Below are 25529 nucleotides of genomic sequence, written 5' to 3'. Positions count from 1 at the left end.
CTGGCATGCCTGAGAGGAGCCCTCGGTGACTCTGGCCTGGAGGGACCAGGACAGTGGGGGCAGGGGAGGCACAGGCTTCTACACAAGGAACTGACTGAAAGGCAGTACGAGGAATGGTCAGGCCTCCAGGCCACTTCTCCCACCCTTCAGCAAAAGACCAGGGAATAATCACCTTCAGAAATAAACAGGAGGGCTTCAGGCTTCAGGGACCCTGGACAGGCCAGGGCAGAGAAGACAGAATTCAGTGAAACCCGCATAAGAAATGCTCACCCCCGCCCCCCACCCCCCACCCCCAGCCCTCCCGGCTGCCTCACTCCTCAGATGCAGTGACCACATATACCCCTTCCACAGGCACAATTCTAAGGAGTCTTCTTTGGAAGAGCTGAGCCACCTCAAGAAGAAAAAGTTCTAATAAACATATTGACATTTACTGGTTTCCTCAAAACAAAAACCAGGTGGTAACTCCAACCTTGCACACAAAACTCCCAATAACCATAAATATGGGCATGGCATAAACAACAAAAGAACAAACCAGACTTCATCAAAATGAAAACCCTGTGCTCCGAAGGACACTATCAAGAATGTGAAAAGAGCTGACAGACTGGGAGACAAATCTCCAAACCACACACCTAATACAGGACTTCTATGTATAATACATAAGCTCATAACTCCATAATAGAAGACAATTCAATTTAAAAAAGGGCAAAGGAACCCAAAAGACATTTCTCCAAAGAAGATATAAAAATGACCAGTAAGCACAGGGAAACACAAATCAAAACCACAAGGAATCCCACGTCATGCCCACTAGGAGGAGTGTAATCACAGAAAATATCAATTGTCAGCCTGGGTCTGGAGAAACTGGGACCTTCATACAACTACTGGTGGGAATGTAAGATGGTGCAGCCACTTTTGGAGACTGTCTGGCAGTTCCTCAAAAAGGCAAAGAGTTGCCACATGACTCCACAATTCCACACCTAAATGTCTACCCAAGAGAAATGAAAGCCTATGGCCACACAAACAACTTGCTATGAAGTTCACAGTAGCACTATTCATAAAAGCTGGAAACAACACAAAAGTCTACCACCTGACGAACAGATGAACAAGATTTGGTATATCCATGCAATGGAGTATAATTGACCCATAAAATGGAACGAAGTACTGATTTGTGCTGTAATACAGCTGAACCTCGAAAACATTACGTTAAGTGAAAGAAGCCAATCACAAAGGATCACATGTTGTTTGATTCCATTTATATGAACTGTCCAGAAAAGTCAAAGCTATAGTGACAGCATCAGTGGTTGCCTAAAGCTGGGAGAGTGAGCATAGCTAAAGGGTATGGGGCTTATTCTGGAGGTGATGAAAATGTTCTAAAATTGACTACCTGCACAACTCTGTGAATATACTAAAAAAACACTAAACTATACATTTTAAGTCAGTGAATTGTACGGCAGGTGAATTATATTGCAAGAAAGCTATTAAAAAATACGGACCAAAAAAATATGACCATTTTAGGAAACCCTCCAACTTGAAACACAGACATCAAAAACAGATAGAAAAAGGCATTAAAAGGAAACAAAGAAAGGAGCAGAAGAAACTTAAAAAAAAAAAAAAAATGATTCTCACTTCATATCCCCAGAAAGAGAAGAGAAAACTATAGTCATGAAACAAGATCAGGATGCAATCAAAGAACAAGCAGGAACTCTTAAAAATGTCATGGCCAAAGTTAACTATCTGATAGAAGGCGGGGCAGAGAATGCCACCTTATTTCATTAATCTAATCCACCAGTAACTGTGCAATGCACCATGATCTTCAGAACCACTAAGGTAGAAAAATGCCACCAACTGAACTATGACACACTAGCCACTAAAAGAGCCATCCATCTTCTACAGTCACAGAACCCTAATTTTACTGAGAATGGCAGTTTATTCCACCAAAAGAGTACATTTCCCTGCCTCCTTTGCAGCTAGGTGCAACCATACAACATAATTAGGTGTTGTGTGGGACTTCCAAGAAGGCTCCATAGAGGGAACTCAGTTGGCTTCTTCTTTCCTGATGCCTGGAACTGGAGAATAAATATCATGGCTGGAACTCCAGAAGCCATGATCTTGAGGACAGAAGCTATGCACTGTGTATGGCAGACAGTTGGAAAGAAGACAGGTCCCCAGTGAGTTCAAGGAGCTGCTGGACCAGCCTGGACAGTCTACCTCCAGACTTAGTTTACATGAAAGAAAAATAAACTACATCTTTATGCCATGGTTACTTTGGTTTTTATGAAATATACACTCAGATACACTCTTAACTAATTTGGAAGAATTAGAAGATAAAGTTAAGAAAATCTCCAAGAAAATGAGTTAGAAAATCAACAAAGAAATTGTAAAAATCATAGATGGGAGGTCCAAGATATCCAACATTAGACTAATAGGGGTTCTTGGTAAAGAACGTAGAGCAAATGGAGGGAAAGAAACAATATAAGTAAATTTCCCCAAATAGAGAAATACTAATCTCACAATTGAAAGCACCTGGCTTAAAAATTAGAAAATTTTTACTTTCTAATTTTTTACTTTCTAATTTTTTCCCAAAGTTCATTAATGGAAACTTAAGAACAAAAGAGGCAGAAAAGAAAATGCAAATTTTTCAGAGATAAAAAAGAAAAAGGAAAACAAAACAAAACAAAACCAAAACCCAAGTGACAAAACAAAGGCTGGAGAAGTAGAATACAACGAGACTACTAGTGTTTGAAGACAATGGAGCCATGTATTGAAAAATGATTATTGCAAATCATTTCTGGGGAAATGACTTATGACCTAGCTTCTATCCCCAGTCAAACTATCCATCTGGTACAAAAACAGGCATTCAAACAGGCAAAGACTTAGAACATTTATCTATCACACATTTTTTCTTAGGGAGGTACTAGAGAATGTTTTCTAGCAAAATAAGCAGGGACACCAAATGGAGAGAAAAATGAGATCTAGAAAACCATAGATTCAATACAGGAGAAAAGTGGAAGCAGTCTAGGGCTAGAGAATAACCAGTTCAGACTGGAGCAGAACAGAGGCATCTGGGAGGAAAATCTCCAGGAGAAAAGGTAAACTGATGAATGATCTGATAGGTTTGAGCATTCACGGGAAAACTTTAAAAAAAAATTTATATGATGGTTATGATGGACCAATTTATAAAATTTTAATAATAGATTTATTTAGAAATATGCAAGTAAGAAAGCCATTATTTGTAAGAAAACCCAAGAAAGTTGTACAAGAAATGAAATGTGATCATAACACAATTACATCATAAGCATTATTCTTGGCTCTCTGGCAGTCATTCTGCATGGCCAAAAAACGTAAACATTTTATTGCTTTTATTAAATTATACAACTTACTGGACATGATAGTATTGAGGTGAAGCGATATAACATCGCTAATGTTTTTCCACAGTACTGGAATAAATACAAAATGTCTTAGTTGTGATATCAAGGTAGAGCAATATAAGGGTAGGACTTTGAACTAAGAAGATAAAACCTAGAATAAACAAGCGAAAATTTACATCAATTGCCTCTGGGGATTGGGATTGGGGCTGGGAAAGAATTGGACAAAAATCTGATGCTTTTAATTATAAGCCTTTAGTACTAATTAATAATATAATTACTAATATTCACTGATTTAATAACTTAAAGTAAAAGAAAATGTAACCTATTTTTTATCCCAAGATAGATTAAAACGCAGACCTTGTATGATCAAGGCCTTCAGGATCCATCTCCCCTTTCCAGTCTTATTTTCTATTATTCCCTCTCACACACCTGTACCCACGATCTCCTCTCTGGAGCCCACTTCCTTATGGTTCTCCCAGGCTGCGCCAGCCCCTTCCAGGCTCAGATCCTGATAGATCTGGCCCACCCCTAAAGGCCCAGGTCCAATTTCCATCCTGCTCATACAGCAAGCCTGCAGCGTGTAAAACGCAAGCACCCTAAAGCTCGGGGACCCCAAGTTTCAGTTCCAGCACTGTCTCTTCTGGAGATAGCCAGGCCCAGGAGTTTGATTACGGAGGACAGGCAGGCTGGAGGTTCCTAGCCAGTGGCCCTTAAGCCACCTGGAAATACCCGTAAAATACTCTGAAACTGGTCAAAGGCTCCAATCAGCATGCCCGAGGGACTTCTGCACGTCCTCACTGCTGGCTTAGTGTGCACTTGTCTGACTCTCTTCCCTGCCCCCCTTCTCTGTGCGTACGGGGGCCCTGGAAGGTCAGCAACCAGGCCAGGTACTACACCTGGTCTTAGAGGAGATGTTTCAAAAGCAAGAGGCTTTCCCCACACAGCCTCCAGCCAGGGGTGAGGCAGGGAAGGTGGCAGAGGTGAAGCCTATGGGCTCAGCTGGTTGACAAGCTGGGGAGGTGTCCTCCTGGGGTGACCCATCTGCATCCCAGGGCTGCTCCTCCAAGCCCTGCCCAGCCCTGAAGCCTGCTCAGGAGTTCGCAAACATTCCTCGTGCGCTCTTTGCCTATCCCCCCCTCTTCAGTGCCTCCTGAGGTCTTTTTGCAGCACTACAGCCCCCTAGAGGCTGCACTTCCGGGCCAGACCGGGCTGCCATGGCCACCTCTCAGAGGAGGGCCTGATTGTGCCAGCGCGGCTCTCCGGCACCATTGGCGGGCTCCTGGCCTTCCCGCCGCCATGTGGCCGCTCTGTGCTTGCTTCCCCGTTCTGCACTGGCCCTGCCTGCTTCAGGTGTGCACCCATGGAAAGGGCACCTTATTTATGCCCACTCTTCCTCCTTTCCCCTCATTATCATCCACGTACTAGGGACTGGAAGGAAGACTTTATCAAAGGGCTTACCCAGAATTTCACAAGAAAAAAGGCATTGGAAGGTCCCCGTTCAAAGAGCTCCTTCAGTCCCCCCTTTTTCTCTGGGAATTTGTCATAGATCTGGCGGATGTCCACGGCTTCGAGGTAGGGGTCACTGTAGCTTGGGCTTGACTGGCCAATGTGCACAAACAGGTGCTTGTTGTACTGCGGAGAGAACAGCTGGTTTGAGGGACAGGTGGAAGGTGGCAGACAGACAGACAGACCAGAGCTCGGATCACAGCCACGCGACCTAGAGCACGGGACTTCACTTCTCTGGGCCTCAGTTTCCCAACTAGTAAAATGGAGACGGCAAAAGGATTGAATGTAAAGCAAAGTTCACGGGTATAAAGTGTCTGATGCTGTGCCTACAACCTAGTAAGTACTCAGTGAATTGCAGTTATGTGTATCATTCTTGCCCTGGTTATGTCGCGAGTCATTTTCTATCTTTGGGCCTCTGTTATCTCATCTGTGATGTCAGACCACTGACCTCGGTAAGCTGGTTTCAAGCTGTGCTCCACCCTATAAATGGGGGCTGGGCCGCCCCTGTACCCCTTACAGGCACCTGGCTACACCTGAATTCTACTTTTGCTGTACATACTGGGCTTCTGAGTACCAGTGATTAATGTGTGGCTCCGCTGAAAACACAAGTTTGAAAACGTCAGTGTGAAATGATCTGTGAAGTCCCCTGGGCTCCGGCACCTGGTCAGCCCAGCCTCCTCCTCTGACCTTTGCAGGTGACACTGGTCATCTGGGACACGGGACACTGAAGGGGACAGGGGTGGGGGTGGAGCTCCTCTCTCTGCTACTGTCCCAAAGATATGGGTCAGACACAGGAGGCTCCTCAGAGTCACAAGGGAAAGGATGGGGAGGGGTGCTGGGTGGGAGGGCAGAGAGCATGCAGGGAAGAGTACAGGTTGGAGAGGGAGCTGCAGGGGGAGAGCCCAGGAGAACCTGGATAAACAAAGAAACCAGGGGCCGGCTTTGGGCTGGGAGCATCACCCGTACCAGGGGAAGAGGGAGGTGGAGTGAGGAGAGAAGAGGGAGGGCAGATGAAGGAAAGGGGGGGCAGTGGAAGGGGAGACTGGGAAGCACCAGGACGTCTAAGCGAAACCCAGAGGTGGGATGGGGCGGAGGGCCAGGGCAGCGAGCCAGAGGCGGGCGGGCAAAGAGCTGTAGGGAGAGGGTGGGAGAGCCAGCCAGACCCAGGCCGGGACCTACCGTGTCGGGGTCCTGCTGCTGTTCCAGGAAGGCAGAGAACTCCAACATCCAGAGCTTGGAGCTGGCCACACTGCGGCCCTGCCACGGGGGTGCTGGGGGCGCTGAGGGCGACGGGGCGGGTCCTGCAGGAGACTCAAACCCTGCACGCAGTGGGAGAGGCACATGGGGATGGGTCCACACCTTGGCCTCTGCCAGGATCCCAGGCCCAGGGGTGGGATCCTGTGCTGGCTAGGAACCATCTCCTGCCCCTCCTAAGTAGGCCTCCCAGCAGGGGTGGTGGAGGGGAGTGCCTGGCCCGGGAGGAGTCAGGCCCCTCATAAAGAACTGTCCTCAAGGAAACATGGATGCCTCCTGCAAGGCGGGGGTGGGGGGTGCCAGCTGGGCTGAGGGCTTCCTGAGCAGCACCACTACGTTCCTATTGTGGAGCTTCTGGTCTGGTCACAGATAACCAGACACACTGACTGCTACAGTGATGTAAGCCCCGTGAGAACTAGAAGTTTCCGGATGTGTGCACTGCAGTCTCTCTGGCCCCTAGAACAGCGCCTGGCACTCCTTACAGGTTTGCTAATAACAGAAGTCATGAGTGTGATAAGAATTGACAAGGTATGCACTTGGGGGTGGGCAGGGAAGGTTTTTCCCAAGAAGGCGATGCTGGAAGGAACTAGTAGGAACCAGCAGGAGGCAGGAGGGGAGGAAGGAAAGGGAGCTCCAAGCAGAGACACGCAGAGGCAAACGAGGGGTGTGAGCAGCTCAGTGAGTTTGGAAGCTGGTTCCTCAGTGGAACCCGAGAGTGGGTGGGTCTGTGCTGGGGCAGGAAATGGAGACAAGAGATGGGCGGGGAGGGGGCGCTAGGCTAAGCAGCATGAATTTTTAGCCTGAGAGTCTGGGAGGGACAGAGGATTTTCGGGAGGGCAGGGAACTGATCACACCCGCATTTCTGAAAGCTCCTACTCAACATGAGGGAAGGATGGCAAGGGTGAGCACTCAGAGGCTCAGTCCCAGGGCTGTTTTCCCAGTAGAAAAACAAAGAAGGCCTGAGTGAAAGCAGTGTAGTGAGGACAGAGTAAGGGAGAGGAGGCACATCCTGGGACTGGAGACAGACGGGAAGTGAGAAAGCAGTGAGCAGTGAGGCAGGACTCCAGACGTCAGCTTTCCAGGCTGGGAGGCCCCACGTGCTGAGGAGGGTAACTCAGGAGCATTCAAGGAAGGAGAGAGAAGAAACACAGGGGTGGGAGGAGGGCCATGCTGGACATTGAGCAAGTACTGTGTGCCAGACACGACTGGACATACAGGAGACACAGAGCAGTCAGCCACAGACATTGCCCTTTAACCCCAGATGCTGGCAATAGGGTGTCAAACGCCGGATGGGGGTGCAGAGCGCTCATGATGCCTAAATTGGGGGGGCAGGGTAGAGGAGCTTCCAGGAGAAAGGGAGCCCTGAGCCACAGCCCAGAAAGCAGGGTGGGGCTGGGGGCTTGGAGCAAAGGAGGGAGAGGAGAGAAAGCTTAAGTTACCAAGGAGGTCCACTCAAGTCCTACTACAGAGTTTAGATTGTACCCAGAAGGCACCAGGGAGCCAGGATTAGAGTTTAAACCTAGGAAGCACATGGTGGGACTGACGCTTTAGAAAGTTCTCTGGGTGAATCGCAGGGTAAAGAGGAGAGGCAAGATAAAACTGGTGTCAGGTTAAGAGGCTGCTGCAGTAATCCAGGCAAGAGTAGGTGGGCCTGGACCGAGACAGTGTGGCCAGGGAGAGGAGGGGGCACACAGGAGGGCAGATCCCTCGGGCTGGGAGAAAGTAGCAATAAGGACCCCAGGCTGCTCTCAGAACAGGACAAGCCGGGCCAGAAGGTCAGCAGAGTCAATCCCCGAGCCACAAAGAGGGGTTAACGGCTAGGAGCCTGTCTTGCCCTGCAGAGAGGAAGGAGGTGAGGCAACCCCATGAGAAAGCAGCAAAGACAGGGCAGGTCACCTGAGCGGTGAGAGGGAGGGGCCCCATCTGTGCTCCAGGCCCCTGCCCAGGAGTGCTCCCTCTAACAAGCGGCTTCAGGCAACAAGGCCGTGCTCTCTTCACACCTCCCATTTTGAAGGAGAGGATCTGAGCATCACCAAGGGGGAGGCCATCCCAGGAGCCACGCTGCACAGGACACACGTGCAGCCTAGAAAGACAGCTGGGGGGCGGGGGGGGGGGCAGCCACCCTGGGGCGCAAGCACCACCCCTGGGACCTGTGTGCACCCCTGGAAGCCCTGAGTGTGACAGACACCCTGAGAGGCATGGGGAGTTTTGTGCAGGGCAGAGGCATGCGTGGTTGGAGCACGGAATGGGGGCACGGGGCCAGGAGATCGAGCACATGCCAGGGCCGCGTCTAAGAGGGGCATGAGGCATCCAGCTGCTGGGGTCTGGGACCTGGCAGCCAAGAGCTGCAGGCGTGCGAGGTACACGGGCGCCGGGTGCTGCCGACCCACCTGGCAGAGGCAGCGAAGGCTGGACAGTGTAGGTTTGTTGAGAGAAAGGTTTCACACTGTGGAGACAGGAGAGGGGAGGTGTAAGCCATGGGCAGGCTGCAGCCTGGGAGCCTCCGGCAGCGCCCACTGCTCTGTGCGGCCCAGGGGTCTGACCATCAGTGGCCTTGGTGGGCTCTGGCCACCTGCTCCCTCCCTCAAGCTTCATGGATGACCCAGAGAAGCAGCTTGTCTGTTGGGAAAAACCCACCCATCCGCCCTTCCTTCACCCATTCCCCCCATCCCAGGCCAGCCTGAGGTCCGCTTCCTAGCCTCCCTCCCCTGGGGTCCTAAGCCCTGGCCTTGCTTCACCCTGGACAGAATGGAGCAAATGCCACCCCAGGGTGTCCACAGATGCAGACTGAGCTGTTGCCTAAAAAGCAGGAGAGCCCAATCCCAAAGCTCAAGCCCCTCCTGAAAGGCTGCCCCCTGACTGCTGCCCTGTCCCACACTGGGAGCCAGGTTCGACTTCAGTTCAGAGAGCAACCGATAGCAGGCCATACTCACTCGTGGGATGTTCCGGCTTGGCCCGGCAAAGCTCCTTGCCAAAACTGAGGAGGCAAAAAGCGCAGAGTCAACATAGCCCATGCAACAGGGCCGTGGCATGGGGGGACCGAGCAGGGGCCCCACCTGGAAGGCAGGGCTGGGGCCTGGACCCAGTGGGCGGTAAGGAGAGAGTCAGCACTGCTATACTGGGCTAGGTTAGAGCCGTGTCCCAAAGTCTCTGGTCTCCAGACATGCTCTGCCAAGGTGCTCCTTGAGAGAAAAGCCACGTTTGGAATCACGGCAGCTGTATTCCTTCCTGAGAGGCCCCCAGTGCAGAGCAGCATGTAAGGCCTGAACAGTCCGAGGTCAAGAAACTATGCAGTTCTAAGCGGCCCAAACTTCGTTACACACAGAATCACTCTGTGTCCTATCTGTGCAATATTCTGACGGACTAGCAGTCTCTGGAGCACACTTTGAAAACGGCTGGACCAGAGGCTCACCAAGCACAGGGTGAGGCCCTGCCCCACATGCCTAGGGCAGTGCTACGGGTGCATCGTGAAGACCCATGTAGACCCTACAGCCAAGAAAACCTTGTGAGGACAAAGCTCTGAAAAGGAGGAGCCTTTCTAGACCATTCTGAAAGCATGACCAAGCTGGCCGTGGCCAAGGAATTTAAAATCCAAACAAGAGTTTGTTCCTGAACATCAGCTCTCCGACTGGAAGGAAAACAGTGCTGAGGAACAGAGGGGAGAGTGCGGAGGGGAGCAGTGAGGGGGCTGAGTAGTGGAGGGCTGTTCAGGGGTGTGCTGCACCGAAGCCTCAGGCGTCAGCCCCATCACCTGTCAGTCAGGCCAACTCTGCAGAGCTACTTGGTTGGTCAGCTAACGGGTGGAAGGCCTGCTGTGTCACGGGCAAGGCCCCCGAGAAGGTAGAGCCGGTGCCGGCAGAGCTGTGCTTCAGCATGGCCCTTGGGCCCTGGGTCCCTCCTTCCCCCTGGCTCTCCCAGCCTGGGAGGACTCAAGTGAGAGAAATGCAGCCTGGCCAGTGCCTCTGGCTCCTCAGGAGGGGAGGAGTGAGGAGGGGCTGGTGCGGCCTCTGGCTCCAGGCAGCCCCACTTACCCCTGAGACTGCTGGGTGGCCTGGGCCCCGGGCGAGGGCCATTTTACTGTGGAAGGCTGTGGCGGAGATGGCCTGGGCGGGCGACATGGGAGCCATGCTCTGCAGGGCCTTGTCCTTAGCTGCCTGGTCCTGGGGAGACATTGGAAGGGAGGGCCTCAGCAGTGGTCACTAGGGCAGGCGTGGGTGGGGCAGGCGGGTCCAGGCGTGTGCTCAGGGAAGCTGTCCCACCGCCGGTGCCCAGAGCCCTGGACGAGGCCCTGGGGAACCAGGCTCACGCCCCTGCAATGCTATTAACTCTGTGACTAAGTGCCGGTCACTTGGTTTCTCTGACCAGTTTCCTCATCCGTCAAAGGGGCAAAATACCTGTCCAGCCTATTTTATTAGAGCTGAAAGGGCCTTTCGGAGACCATCTGCCAGGCGGTGTTGCCACGGGCATACTCTGAGAACAGAAGCTTTCTAGTCCTTGCTCGCCTCCACACCACTGGTGGCTGGCATGGTCCCTGGCTCACAGGAGATGATACATAAATATGTCGGGCCCTCCTCGAATGGACAGGAGGGGTCATCCTTGGTCACAAAGACTGTCTCTTGTGGCCCCACCTGTCTCAGGCCTGCCCCGGGGTCTTCCCTTGCACTGTGGACACAAGAGGTACCCCCCAACCTTTTACATGTCAGGATGTAAATACAGGCTATTCGCCTTCCATGGGTCCAAAGACCCCAAAAAGGGGTTCACCATGCACAGGCTCTGAACAAGTAAGTACTCAGGGAAGCATATGTGAGGAACAGATAGGTACTTAATGACAGTGGTGATGATAATGATAGTAATAGCAACTTTTATGTGTGTGTAAACCAGTAGTTCTCATCCTGAGTACCCTAATCCCACAGGTCTTGAAAAATGAGACCGTATTTCCATTATCTCTGTACTCAGATTTCTGTATTTCAAAAAGCCTAATGGGAACTGTGTTTTTGGCCAAAATAAGACCACGTTTATAGACCAGAATAGCAAGTATTATTCGGTGTGTGTAGCTTAATTGAGGCCAAAAGACTGGATTATGTCAACTCAGGAGCTCAGATTAGAAATTCTATCTTTACGATGAATATTTTTAAATGGGGAAAATAAACAGGCCGTTATGTGGTAATGAAGTTGGTAGACCCAGATCTGTCCTGAGTCACAACTAACCGCGAAGTGATGAAGGTCCCTGCAGCCTACAGGCGCCGCTCCAGGACGGTTTCACTCGATCCCCACCGGAGCCCTATGAGGTGGGCAGCACCTCGATGGTCCCCTAGCATCCCGGCACCTCGTGACTGGGGAGTCAGGATTCCAGAGGCCCCTCCACTCGGCCTTTCCAGGCCCATCTGCACTCACTCGGCACAAGATGACCCACACGTGGACTCTGAACAGCACACCACTCCCGTGAGGCTGGCAGGACCAGTATGATCCCCATTTTAAGATGAAGAAACCAAGGCTCAGAGAACTTATGTGACTAGTGTGCTCACGGTGGTGATGGCTGGCCTGAGAGTTTGGCCCCGGTTGGCATATCAATTCACCTCCGGGCCGCTGCAGGCCTGGGGTAGGGGACGGGGGACAGGGTATGGGGGACAGGGGGTGAGGAGGGTGGACACTGACATTTGCCAGCACCCAGCACACACCACAGAATGCACAGGAAACCCTTCTAAGTGGATGGCTCATCCCCAAACCACTGTCCTTTGGGGTCAAATCTGGGCCTTGCTCTCAGAGGCTCCCTGACAACCGAAGAGGGAGCTAGTCAGCATTAAGGTGGCCTCTTCCCAAGGATGCTTGCACTGTTCAGGAGGAAGAAGCCAAACACGCCCAGGCCAGCTGGCCCAGGCCTCCTCCTCCAGGAGGACACATGTGATGCAGTAGGCCGTACCCTCCTTGGTTAACAACTACATTATGAAACCAGAGAGCTCCATCCACTCAATGTCGGCCACTTACGTCCCTTCCCGGAGAGCTGATCTAAACAAATAACTGGGACTCAGGAAACCACGTCCTCGCTAGGGTGGGACAGGAATCAAGGGGAAGTAGGAAGGACATAATGGTGAGTGACATCAATGACCAGGCTATAAGGCCAGGGAGTCACTGAATTTTGGGGCTGGAGAGGACCTGAGACGTCAACTTGCTTGACTCTGTCATTTTATATTTTAAACCAAATGGAGCTTGAGGAAGGTCAGTGACTCAGCCAAGCTCACAAGACAGAAGGGCAGAGCTTGCTAGACAACATCCCGAGTCCTGGAGGATTTCCACCTAATACAAGTCTGTCCACCAGGGAGCCAAATTATGTTGCGTCTCAGATCCCTTTGAGAATATGACAAAATCCTCAAACCAATCTCCCCCAAAAAAACGTATAAAGATTTGCATTTATTTAAGGAGCTCTTCTTGGCCTCCAAGTTACAGCGTGTGGACAAAGGTAGGTGCAATTCCTTGAAGCAAATGCGGCCATACTGATGGTCCCCAAGGGAATTAAAAGCTTCCCGCAATGGCCATAAACAGAATACAGTAAAAGTCTTTTTTCCTTTCTGGCCCCCTGCAGGGTCCCAGGCAGACCAGAGAGGGAAAGTGAGGAGCAAACTGGACTCCAGGACCCAAGGGTCTCTGGGGGTATGTGTGCTGGCTTGAGAGGGAGGGAGTGACAGCTGAGGCCCAGCCAGCTGTCCCGGGGACAAAGGAGCGAGGTGCTGGGCTGCAGCTGTGGGGGTGGGGGACAGCTGGACTGAGTGGGCAGTGGGGTGTGGCTTCCTGGGAGTTCCCACCACTCATTTGGAGCCTCCAATGTCAGAATCATGGACAACTGGAGCTACACAGGACCTTGAAGCTCATCTAATCCAGGAGTTTTTACTTGGGTTCTGAGCTACTTTGGGGTTCAAGAGCCATGAAGCATCAGAGGCAAATGGGAGCAGGGGATCTCTGGCCTATTCCCCACCAACCTAGCTTTGACTAGAGTAGCCCCTTTGATAACATACTGGTATGATATTTTGTTTAGGAGGAAGGGGGGGCGGTGCTGGCTGTTTAAAAAAAAAGTATGTTAGCTGCTGGTCTCAGTCTGATTCCCTCAAATGTCAGCTCTTCCTGCCAAGTAGCTGTGCAAACTCTGCTATGAACACGTCTGTGGTGGGAGCTCATTCCCTCTTGGCATTCGCCAAAGGGGCCCTCTGGCTCCAGAGACCAGGGGGCCTGAGTCTTGTCAGCAGTCACCTGTTGGGTCACGGGCCTGTAAGGTGGGGCTGGTCCAGGGAGGGGAGAGGACTGCCCATCTCAGAGAGCAGAGAGCAGGAAGGAAATCCGCCAGCTCCCGCAGTAAGAGCTACCCCCTCCGCCTCCGCCCACAGCAGTGCCTCCCACCCTGACCGGCCTGCAGGCTCAGAGGATGGCACTAAGGGGCCTGTGGCCCAAGGATATCCTCAAGGAATGCAGTATGGAGGGCAATCCAACTGTGATCTGGAAAGTATTCTGCCCAGGGAGGGGGGGTGCTGTAGGGCCTGGTGGTCGGTGTCTCTCTCTCTCTCTCTCTCTCTCTCTCTCTCTCACACACACACACACACACACACACACTCACACACAGCTCTGAGGTCAAGTGTCAGTCCCTGAATAGACAGGAGCAGGGTTATAGGCTGAATCTGTCTTCTCAACACTGACAAGCATGCTGGCTTTACACACAAAAGTCTTCCCCTGAACCCAAGAGAAGGCTTTTCCTGCTGGAAAAGGGGCCCCAACTCCTAGGAAGCTAGCCCCACCCATGCCCTAGGTCCTCCTTCCCACTGCTGCTGCTTGCCTTACCTTTAGCTTGGCCTGGATCTCGCGGGCTTTGCGACGAGCCAGCACCTGGATGTGGCTGGAGACCTGCAGCAGGAAGAGAAGGCTCTTGTCCCTACCTCCCAGAAGACCTGTGCTCCCCATTCTAGCTCCCTGACCCTCAGCTACCCACCCCCACCCAACCTCAATCCACATCTGTGGAACGAATGAATGAAAGGGCCAGTCAATGCTGGGCCTTCAGTCCTGGCATATCCAGCTAACCCAGAGTCTGGCAATAAATATAAGGGTACTGCCAGCACTCTGCTCTCTGTTCTTCTGGGGTCCTGGAGAGGGGAGGGGGCTGCTGACTCCTCCGTAAGGTGAGGGACTTCCTCCCAGTTGATGGCAGCAGGAACCGCAGGGAAAATGAACTGTCTGTGGTATACCAAAAAGACACAACCCCTCTGAACCAGCCCCACCGGGAACCCACACGGGGGCCTTCACAGGCCCTGGCCCACCACGGGACCAGGCTGGGACTGGGGCACCTGCCCCTGGGACCCACACTCATCTTCCAGGGCCCACCTGCTTCCTGGTGCGGGTCTTCCCTGTCCGGAGCTTGATGTAGCGGGCAATCAGCTCGTTCCGACCTACAAAGACACCAAGAGCCTCTCAGCGGAAGAAGGACAAAAGGCAGGCACAGGGGAGGACCTGGGGGATCCCTTCCCTCATCTTCTGTCCACCCTGAGTAGGTACTCGGGGTGAGGACTCTGCAGGCTCCCTCCTGTCTTCCTTGGGTCCCGCGGATCTCCCAGCAGCAGGAGGAAGCTGAGGCTTTGCTGGGAGACTGGTAACCTGAGAGCAAGCAGCTAACAGGGCTGTGGGCCCCACACAAATTCGGGGAGCCCTCTCAGCCCTCCTCCCCTTCACTCCACAGCAGGCTGACAGTCCTGCCTCCTCCTGGGGCCTTCTGCACACTTGAGAGGCTGCAGGGAAGCATGTGGCCCTTGGCCATCCTCCATTCAGTCCCCGTGGCTTCCACCACCTCCCCAGGAGCAGGACCTTACAGGATACCTTGTCTTGTCTGGGAGCAGCAGTGGGGATGGAGGACATAAGTGCTGAGACACTGAGCGTCCCCAGAGAGGAGGCCTGAGGTGCTTGACTCAAATAAAGAAAACCCAGGCAGACCACATCTCCAGCTCCGTGGCTCTGACTAGGCCAGGAGCTAGAGATGTGAGCCAGGGGCCCACCCTGCTGGAGGCTGAAGCTGCATCTGAGGGACCCTGGAAAACTGTAAGGAGTCACCCGTGTCCTCTACTGTCATAAATGCAACTCTGAAAAGAGGTTCTGTTTTCAAAGAAACTATCACCCAGTTGAGGAGAGATGTGTGCCCATGCTGTAACTCCAGTGCATGCCACAGGCAGGGGACACACAGTATGTTCAGAGCACAAGGGGTCAGTTCAGGCTGGGTGGTCAGCTGAGCCTCCAGCTGGACCTTGACCACTGGGTAGGATTAAACCATGAAGAAGGGCATGGGGCTGGGGAGAGGGAGGGGAAGGGGATTTCAGCAGGAGCTGCATCTCCCTGGTGCAGCTCTGGGGCCAGAGGGCACAGCCTGCCCTGTCCTGCTGGCCCTTGCTGAGCCTGGATGGCTGTGGCTGTGAGTAAGGAGGGTGCTGGTGCAGGGGTGGGGGCGGGGTGATGAGAAGGCTGTCCGCCACCCTGCTGTAAGCAGAGAGCACAGCCAAGGCCAAGCTGGCCCCCCAGCTGACCTTTCTCCACTGCCAGCGCTGAACTAAGAGGCCACCCTGAAGAGGTCTCGTCTGCCAGAAAGACTGTCTGGCCGGGGAGCACTGGGCTGTCTGTGTCAGGGAAAGAGGGAGGGAGGATCAGACCCTGAGGATACCACCTGCCGGCTGGTGTGCACCTAAAGCAGGGATCCAGTGAGATGTCTCTTCTCAAAGTTCTCCAGGGAGAGGTATTCCAAAGGCTCCTTTAAACGAATGTCCGAATAAAGTCCAACAGTCCTGCCCCGTGTCTAACTTGAGACACTCATGTGGCAGCTATGAAATGCCTTTATCACTTGCCAGAGAGTCTAAGTCATCACCAGCGGTGACTATTCACGGGTCACAGAACTGGGCTTTGGGGAGCCAGGTGCTAGCCCAGCAGCTCCACAAACGAGCTGTGGGACCGTGGCCAATGGGACTGCATTCCTCCATGGACCTCCACCCAGGCTTCTCTTCTTCAGACAGGCCCTTTTAAGGTATTTCCTCAAGATTATTCCAACCAAATTTTTATAGACTTGGGAAACAGACCTTAACTTTGGCTCGGTGAGAGCATTCTGTGGCTCAGTTTCCTTTCCTGTAAAATGAACAGGCCTGTGTGAGTTTTATAGTTCAGAGACCAGCCTGGGGGCAAGAAGAGCCAGGGGAGAGAGAAGGTTCCGGAGAGCTAGGGGGTTGACTGCAGTGCTGGAGGATATGCTCTTGTGAAGGGCGAGTTGGAGAGTCCTGGGGCTAGTGGTGGGAAGGCAGGGGACACTCGTCTGAACGGCGTCAGAGACTGCCGCGTCCCCATGCCGTTCCTCCAGCCCACGCCTAGTGCGCAGGGGGCAGCGTATCAGCTCCTTCTGTCTTGTCTGCTACACTGTCGACCCCTCAGAGCAAAGGACCGCATCCCCATTCAGGTCTGCATCCCCAAAATGTGGCCCTGTTTGTCAAATGAATGAGTCTGTCAGCAAATCTTGACAGGTGCCCCTTGAAGAACATGGGTTTGAACTGCACAAGTCCACTTACACACGGATTATTCTCAGTAAATACATGCAGTCCCACAGATGTTATTTTGTCTTCCTTAGGGTTTTCTTAATAACATCTTCCTTTCTCTAGTTTACTTTATTTAAGGCTATAGTGCATAATACGTATAACATACAAAATATGGGTTAACTGACTGTTTATGTTATTGGTAAGTCTCTGGTCAATAAGAGGCTGTTAGTAGTTAAGTTCTGGGGGAGTCAAGTTACATGTGGATTTTCCACTGTGTCCAGGGGGAGGGTGGCATCGCTAACCCCCACACTGTTCGGAGGTCAATTGTACATCCGGAATCCGGACGCTTCTCACCGCCTCACCCTCCATGGTCCAAGCTCCCATCCTCTCTGGCCTCAACTATTACGACAGCCTTCTACCCGGGTCCCCTGCTCTCAGCCTATTCTCAATATAGCAGCCACAGCAATCCTGTGGCTCAAACACCCTCCAGTGGCTTCCCATCTCCCTCAGGTTATAAGTGTCCAGGCCCCTCCAGTGGCCCAGAGAGCCTCACAGGATCTGTTCACTCCATCCCCAGCTCAGCCCCTCCCTGACCTTATTTATGTCACCTGTCATGGGGTCTCCTGGCTGTTCCTAAGACCCGCCTGGCCCATACCCACCTGAGAGCCTTTGTGTGTCCTGTTCTCAGCCCAGCCACAGGTGGCCCGCTCTCTCACCGTCACACCCTTGACACCTTCTTTGCTCAGATGCCATTGGCTTAGAGACCACTTCCCTGAACACTCCACTGAAAACTGAGGTCAGCCCCCACCCACCCATTTCTCCATAGCCCCTTCTCACATGCCATGTGACCTGCCTACTTACTCAGAGCACCGCCCTCCCCCCCCCCCCCGCCCACTCCCAGCAGAAGGAAAGCTCCTGAGAACAGGGATTCACACCCAACACCTAGAATACTGCCTGTGGTTTTCTGTAGCAGGTTCCCAATAACCATTTGTTACATGAATGATAAGGGATGTTAAATAGTGATACGATACCAGCCAAATGTCCCACAAGGCGCTTTAGCCTTCTACAGGCAAGGTACAAGTTAAATAAAAGCAAATACATTTTATTTCTGATTAGCCCAACATAATTTTAAAAGTGCTTTCTTATCCTGTTCTCATTTGAGTCTCTCCATGCAGGAGCAAATCCAGATTTGGGGGGAACCTGAAGCATCTAAAAATTGGAAGCCTCTCGTTGAGAAAAAGAATTTAAAATATAAACACAAAATTAGGTTAAGACCATCTTAGGTTAAGATGGTATGTTTTACTCTCTTGATGGTGAAAATTGGTTTCATAGGTGTATATGTCTGTCAAAACTCAACCAAGTTACCCACTTGAAATATGTATACATAGTTTATTGTATGGCAATTATATTCCAATAAAACTACTTTCCAAATTTAATTTAAAAATAAAAATTTAGGGGCATGTGAGTGGCTCAGTCGGTTGAATGTCCGACTTCAGCTCAGGTCATGATCTCACAGTTCATGAGTTCAAGTCCCACATCGGGCTCTGTGCTCACAGCTGGGAGCCTGGAGCCTGCTTTGGATTCTGTGTGTGTGTGTCTCTCTCTCTGCCCCTCCCCTGCTCAAGCTTGCTCTCTCTTTCTCTCTCCCTCAAAAATGAATAAATGTTAAAAAAGAGGGGCGCCTGGGTGGCTTGGTCGGTTGAGCGTCCGACTTTCGCTTGGGTCATGATCTCGCGGTTCGTGGGTTCGAGCCCCGCATCGGGCTCTGTGCTGACTGCTAGCTCAGAGCCTGGAGCCTGTTTCGGAGTCTGTGTCTCCCTCTCTCTCTGGCCCTCCCCTGCTCACGCTGTCTCTCTCTCTCCTAGAAATAAATAAAAATATTAAAAAAAAAAAAAAAAGAATAATAGGGGCACCTGGGTGGCTTAGTTGGTTAAGCGTCCGACTTTCGCTTAGGTCATGATCTCGCGGTTCGTGAGGTCGAGCCCCGCATCGGGCTCTGTGCTGACTGCCAGCTCAGAGCCTGGAGCCTGTTTCAGTCTGTGACTCCCTCTCTCTCTGACCCTCCCCTGCTCACGCTGCCTCTCTCTCTCCTAGAAATAAATAAAAATATTTTAAAAAATTATAAAAAAAAAGAATAATAAAAAGTTTAGGGACTTTGGAAGGGGCACATGTTAGTAGTGATGGTCCTGAAGCATTAGCGCCATCAACTTCACGGTAAACCTCCCTCCTGCCTGTAGAAAGGCCAGCAATCACACCTACTACCAGAGGAGGAAACTGAAGTCAGAGAATCTCACTCGGATTGTCTACCAGCACATCTAGGACCAGCTGCCTGGGTTTGAGCACTGGCACAGCCACCGCGCGTGGTACAGTGAGCACCGGCACCAAGAAGGTGGCTGGTTAATAGGAACTCCCCTCCAACACCGGGTCGGCCTGCTGGCCCCTTACGCATTGAAACATTCCCTACAGTACATGTTAAGCAGCAGCTGCGGAGGCCCGTGCCCTCCAGTGGCCGAGACCCTTAGTCCAGACATCACAGATGACTCGTCTCCTGTGCAAGGAGCCCCAGGTCATGAAGACAGAGACCCTCTGGGCCCCAGAGCCCCTCCGAGCCCCACAACTGCCTCCGCCCTCAGCTACAGAGTTCAGAAACCAGACAGGCCATCTTGGCCCGGGGCTAAGCAGTGGGGGCCGTAGGAGCCAAAACCCAAGGGGTCTGGGCTGGCTCGGCTGTCTTTTACCAAGGTGTGCACCTTCCCTCTGTTTCTCTGGAACAGCATCCCCCTCTCCCCTAACAGCTCGTCTCAGACCATTATTCCGCCCAGCCTTGTTCTGCTTATCAGAGGTGACACCAGGAGCTGAGAGCTCCCCCTGGGTGGGAGCAAGTGCTGGGTTTCTGTGGGTGTGTTGAGCCAAGAGGGGCCAAACAGCTTCCTTCCTGCCACCGGGGTGCTTTGGAGGTCACCCTGGGCGCTCTGCCTCCAGGCCAGCTGGCATCTAATCCAGGCTTTACACGTACACAGGGAGCTTCTACCGCTTCTCTCGCTCTTGTAATAAGAGCTACGATCCTGAACATTTACTTATTGAGCACTTATATGCGCTAGTATCTGTGCAAATACAGAATGTGTACTGGGAGTTTTATTTGTATGCTCCTTGCCACACCTCACAACAACTCTATGCAGCTGCTATTACTGTCATGTTCAACAGACAGGGAAATCGAGGTACAGAGAGGTTTGGAAGCTGTTCAGGGTCACAGGCCAACAGGTGGTTAAGACTATAATCCATGCAATCTGGTTCTAGAGCCTGTGTCTTCAGTACTGCACAGAATTACTTCTATTTAACGTGGGACTGAGGGCTGTCTCTCTCAGAAGGGCTGGACCTGGTGATCCCTGAGGTCTGGTGTAACCTAAGGAAGCAGACACTGTGGCCCAAACAAGGGAAGTGATTTACTGAAAGTCACACAGCATTTGTTAGTGTCCCAGGTGCCTCAAGAACACATGTGTCTAAGGCCTCACGACGATGATACAACGGCTGCCCTCCCTTCGCCACGCTGCGAGCTTTCTCTGCAAGACACCACTGCGTTCCTCTCTCTGGATCCATCCCCCGATTCTCTGGGTCTCTGCATCAAGTAAGTCCTTGAGGATGTCTGACCGCCCTTCACCTGACTCAGGTGCTGGAGGAAGAGCCGACTATTTAACCCAGAAGCCTGCCCACCTGCTTTCATTCTCTTAGGTACAGCGGTACCCACAGCTGATAGAAACCAACGTGCTCTGGATGATGTAGATGTCAGGAAGCCACAGAGTCAAAGGCAGAAGCAGAGAGAAGTAGGGAGCATATGCTCAGAGGCAGAGCCCTGAAACCACAGCCAGGGCCGGCAAAGAGCAAGGGCCAGGAGAAACCAGTACAAAACCCAGAGGAGTTGGTGGGAGAGAAAGGCACCTGCATCCTTGTCCCAGCCCCGCCACTTGCTGCTCAGACCCAGGCCTTTCTTCTCCCTCCGGTTCAGAGACCACATGCTGGGGCAGCGGGGGGCCAGCCTGGACCTCGGTGGGGGCAGCTGGGCATTAGTGTGGCAGGTGGCCTTTGCCAACCCCAGAGAGGGCCTGGGTGGGGCTGGAAAGGACACCCCCGCCAGACTGTGGTCCATCTGTCAGAGGACATGTGTCTGACGGCCCCCGCCTCACATCCACAGCCCCCCCCACCATGGGTAAGGACAGCCGATGGACAAAGGTCAGCCTCAGCCTAACTATAGGCTGCGGGTGGGGCATTCTCGATGCAGGGTCCACATGGTCCCCAGCACTTCCTCCTAACCCCACATGCAGTGTCACACGTATCTGCCAGCCACCCCAGGCTTTTTCTTGACCACACATGACCACCAAAATCGTTATCCCATTTGCACAACCTCGTCTGGAACGGGTCATTTCCGCATCTCATTTCCTCCGTATTGCCTCCCCTCTCTGCACCAGCCTTCTGTCTGGGCCATAAGTATATTAAATGGCACAAGGGAAGTAAAGCACCTACCACCTAGCAGAAGGTCAGTAAGGTCAGTGGTTATTGTTCATGTTGTTAATAAGGCCCCATTAGACTGAATGCTATTAGTTTTCAAAATTGGAAAGAACTGAGAACCTGGGGGCAGAGCCTCCCACCCAAGAGGAGACCAATCTGCACATGTCGTGTTCTGGTTCACCAGAGACCTGTCACGGGAGGGAGCCCTTCTTATGAGCTCTCCATTTCACCCTGGCAGCTTGGGACTGGGGGGAGGAGGCCAACCTTCCTCCACAACCAGCCTGAATCCCAATGGCCTGGGGGCCTCTCTGTCCAGGGATCAGCTGAAGCTATAAACACCTGCAGCTGGAGGAGGAGGCTATTTGTGGAGAAGCTTCTGCCCGAAGCCTGGAAGCCTGAGAAGGCAGTGATTAGGCTTGACATCGAAGCTGTTACCACCGTTGTCCCTGGAGGGCTCTGAGGCTTCTGGTGAAATCCTACCCAGCCTTCAAGGCCACTGCCCCTAGAAGCCTTCCCTGATCTCCACTCAAGTGGGTGTGCCCATTTCCACCTCCAAGTCCAGGTGCACAGGGGTCTGTGCCTTTCTCTAAAGTCACTGGATCACCTGTCTTCCTCCCTCACTAGCATTCGGGCTCCTTGAGGGCAGAAGACACATCCCATTCAGCTCTACACCCCGCTGCTGCTCCCTGGGCACCCCATGTGCTCTCATCCCTGCGGCAACACTAAAAGGTGAGGTCTTCTTCCAACGAGCACGTGAAAAGATGCCCAATATCACGAATCATTAGGGAAATGCAAATTAGAACAAGATGCCACTTCACACCCTCGAGGATGACCCTTAAAGAAAAAAAACGGAAAATAACAAGTGTTGGCAAAGACGTGAAGAAATTGGAACCCTGTGTACCACTGGCACTGCAGAAAATGGTGCCGCCACTGGAGGACAGTTTGGCGCTTCCTCAGCAAGCTGTGTGCCAATCGACAGATTGGCAATTCCTTGTACAATCACCGTACGACCCAGCAATTCTGTCACTAGGTCTATACCCAAAAGAACTGCAAGCAGGGACTCAGACACCTGCACACCCATGTTCACAGCAGCACTACTCACAACAGCAGAAAGGGCGAAACAACTGAGTGTCCATCAAGAGGTAAATGGATAAATAAGATGTGAATCTGTGCAACAGAGTGTCATTCAGCTATAAAAAATAATGGAGCTATGACGCAGGCTACAGCGTGAGTGAGCCCTGAAGCCACGGTGTTCAGCGAAATAAGCCAGTCACAACAGGACAAAAATTGTATGACTGGTTATACCTCCATGAGGTATCAAGAATAGGCAAATTCGTACAGATAGAACACAGAACAGAGGTTCCCTGTGGCTGGTGGAGAGGTGAGTAGATGGGGAGTTAGTGTTTAATGGCTACAGTTTCAGTTTGGGATGGATGAGAAGGTTCCAGAGACAGATGGTAGGGATGGCGGCAACAATGTGAATGAATGTAATGCCACTGAACTGTACCTTAAAATGGTTACAGTGGTAAATTGTATGTGATGTGTATCTTCCCACAATACAATAAACGAATGTAACCAAAACCACACAAAAAGGTGGCATTATTGTCATCACTCCTCGGATGTACGAATGAGGAACTGAGGCTGAGAAAGATTAGACCACCAGCCCAAGGCCACACCAGTGTGAGTTCGAACTGGGGGTCACATCCTTAGGCCTCCAGAAGCATGAGCCACCTTGTAAGCGAGAGTGGGGAGCATGGAAGGAGCCAGAAACCACAGAGCAACAGAGTGAAGGGCAGTGGAGGATCCAAGGAACATGGCGGCGGCAGAGGGCAGGGCCCGGATTAGGCCACTGACAGCGGTCCCATCACCTCAGTGACCAGAGCCTTGACCTGGGCCCAGTCTCTACTTTGCCTCTCCCTAGCTGTGTGACTCATCCCAAACAGGGTCCCTTCACCTCTGACAGTGATCATCAGAGCACCTGCCCAGATCGCCCACCAAAACCACCACAGAGTCCCGCCTCTGGATGGGTGCTCACTGTCTTCCTCCTCTACCCTGCTCACACTACACTTCCAGAAAACCTCGATGATTACCTAGCCCTCTGAGCAACACTATATACAACATAAGTGCCATGAGGTTACTTTCTAAAGATGCTTCTCCTGCCCCTCCACCGTCCCACGCAGGTGTGGAGAACAGAGGCTGCAGCCCTCAGTCCAGGCCTGGCTCAGGGCGGTGGGGGCTTGTTCGAGAGCAACCACCCGACTGCTAACAAGAAGCCTGGGCCACAGGGCACCCGGTGAGACAACGGAGAACACAAGGAGAGGAGAAGCAGAAAGAGGGAGGAGAGGCCAGGAGAGCTCGGCGGGCAGGAAGGAACGGATGCCTGGGGAGGCACAGCCGGCCGGCCCTCTTGCAGGCAGGGCAAAGAAGGCCGCGCCGGAGCTGCGAGGGGGGAAAGATAGAGTGTGCCCCATGCTCACCTCCCCACTGCCTGCCCACGGGGCCAGAGGCCAGGCTGGCCAAAGGAGGTCAGAGTGACCAGGCAGTGACCACGGCAGTGCCAGGGCGGGGGTCACACAGTGACAGGGCAACAGTGAAGGCGGTCAGGAGCGGGAGACGGCTAGTGGCCCTGGGAGCCTGTCGGCAAGTTGCGGGAGGCTCGGCTCAGAAAGCACGGGCGCTGGTCTGACCTGCAGCTCTGCGTGCTACCTGTGCATCTGCCCGGCCCTCCTCAGTGTCCCGCTCAGCTGTACTGGGGCCAGCGCTGGGAGCAGGCCTAATCCCTGTCCCCAGAGGCTCCAGCTCCAGACCCCTCCCCCGGGCGCCCCAGAGTCACTCTGCTCATCCTCAGCTCCCACCCTGTGCCCCATTGGGCTGGCCCACCCAGAAAACCACCGCTGGCCTCTGAATGTGGGAAATGGGGTGTGCACAGAGCGGGACTCTCAGGGGCTTGGGCACTGGGCGATGGCAAGTGTGGGTCCCCAAGGGAAGACGAGAAGATGGAGGAGAGCAGCCAGAGTGAGGTGAGGTCTGAGTCAGCTTGGCAGCCTGTCCCTCTTCCTCCACCTCCCGGGTCCCATCCCACACACGGGGCTGAGCTCAGAGCTATATATACCTCCCAGCTGGACGGCAGCCCCTGCTGAGGGCCCCTGCACCAGCTCCCTGCGAGGTCCTGCCCTGGCTCAGCCCCCATGCCTGGTAAGAGGAGATGGGGATAAGCCAGCGTCTGGACCCCAGCAGGATCTGTAGTCAGGGAGGACAGGTGCTGTGGGGGCCGCGTGAGTCATCAGACACTGCGTGGCAGCCTCCAGTGCCCCTGCCCAGAGCCTGACCCACCTGGAGCCCGGGCCAAGCAGAAGGGGGGGTGGGGGGGAGGCGGTGTGCAGGGAGGAGAGGAACAGGCGGAGCAGGCTTCACAGAGCACACAAAGGCCATTCAGGGTGATGCGGGAGCACTGCGCTTGGGGGCAGGGAAACTGGTTCTACCCCTGGCTCTCCCACTTACTACCTGAGAGACTCTGGGAGAAATTCTTGGCTTCTCTGAGCTTCTATCTCTGCATCTGCAACCAGCGGTTATAATTCCTCCCTCCTCTCCCTTGAAAAGATTGAAGCGATAAAGGATGTCAGAGACCACTGAGAGCCTCTATCTATCTTCCTCGGCATGATTAAGAGGCTCCTGGCCCCTGCACCCTCCCCTCCTTCCCTCCCTCCCTCCCTCCCAGACCCTCCCCTGTGTGATCCACCTCCCTGTCTCTCTGCACAGGAGGAAAACCACAAATGGGACACCAACGTGGTCAGGGCGGTTTGCCAAACACGGTTTTCATCCTGCTCCCCCACCACTCATCAGCTCCCCTCCAGCCAAACAGAATTCCAACCCAGGGTCTGCCAGAGGCCGCAGGCTTGCACTCTGCAAACTGGCTCAGTCACTATCGTCTGCTGACTGATAACAAAGTCTCTTCACCCAATTCCTTTATATGTGAAATGGGGAGAGAAACACCTACCCATAACCACTGAATAAAACTAAGCATCCACCAGACGTCCACCACCAGGCAAACAGATAAACTGTGGTCTGTCCATACAGCGAGGGGAACATTATCAGGTCTCGAAAAGGAAGTTCTGATGCAGGCTGCAACGTGGAGGAGCCTTGAGGACATTACGCCGAGTGAACTAAGGCAGTCTCAAAGGGGCAGACAACACTGTACGATTCCACTTCTCTGAGGTGCCCAGAACATTGGCATCCACAGAGAGAGAGCAGAGCGATGGCTGTAAGGGGCTGGGGGGCGGAGGGGCTGGGCGGCAGTATTTAGTGGGTGCTCCTCAGGAAGACGGATGGGGCTGGTGGCTGCACCCAATGGGAATACACTTTC

At 52.9% G+C, this 25529-nt stretch overlaps 1 protein-coding gene across 3 annotated transcripts in view; it reads right to left on the bottom strand.

The window, feature by feature from the left end:
- The window catches only part of TEAD4 (TEA domain transcription factor 4), a 66045-nt gene that overhangs the window by 11609 nt on the left and 28907 nt on the right, over positions 1-25529 (bottom strand). Inside the window, exons 3-9 of one of the 3 annotated variants that reach the window (XM_039236332.1) lie at positions 14487-14551; positions 13950-14012; positions 10157-10285; positions 9059-9102; positions 8516-8571; positions 6051-6190; positions 4824-4997 (exon numbers count right to left, since the gene is read on the bottom strand). In XM_039236332.1, the coding sequence (XP_039092263.1) occupies positions 4824-4997; positions 6051-6190; positions 8516-8571; positions 9059-9102; positions 10157-10285; positions 13950-14012; positions 14487-14551 (671 nt within the window). The remainder of the gene's footprint in view (positions 1-4823; positions 4998-6050; positions 6191-8515; positions 8572-9058; positions 9103-10156; positions 10286-13949; positions 14013-14486; positions 14552-25529) is intronic. The other 2 variants (XM_039236334.1, XM_039236333.1) reach the window with 2 other exon arrangements.

The sequence above is a fragment of the Hyaena hyaena genome, unplaced genomic scaffold (assembly GCF_003009895.1).
Source record: "Hyaena hyaena isolate Hyena2069 unplaced genomic scaffold, ASM300989v1 scaffold_108, whole genome shotgun sequence".
In the NCBI taxonomy this organism is placed as follows: Eukaryota; Metazoa; Chordata; class Mammalia; order Carnivora; family Hyaenidae; genus Hyaena; species Hyaena hyaena.
Note: the sequence above shows the minus strand (reverse complement) of the source record. Positions and strands in the feature narration are given on the sequence as shown.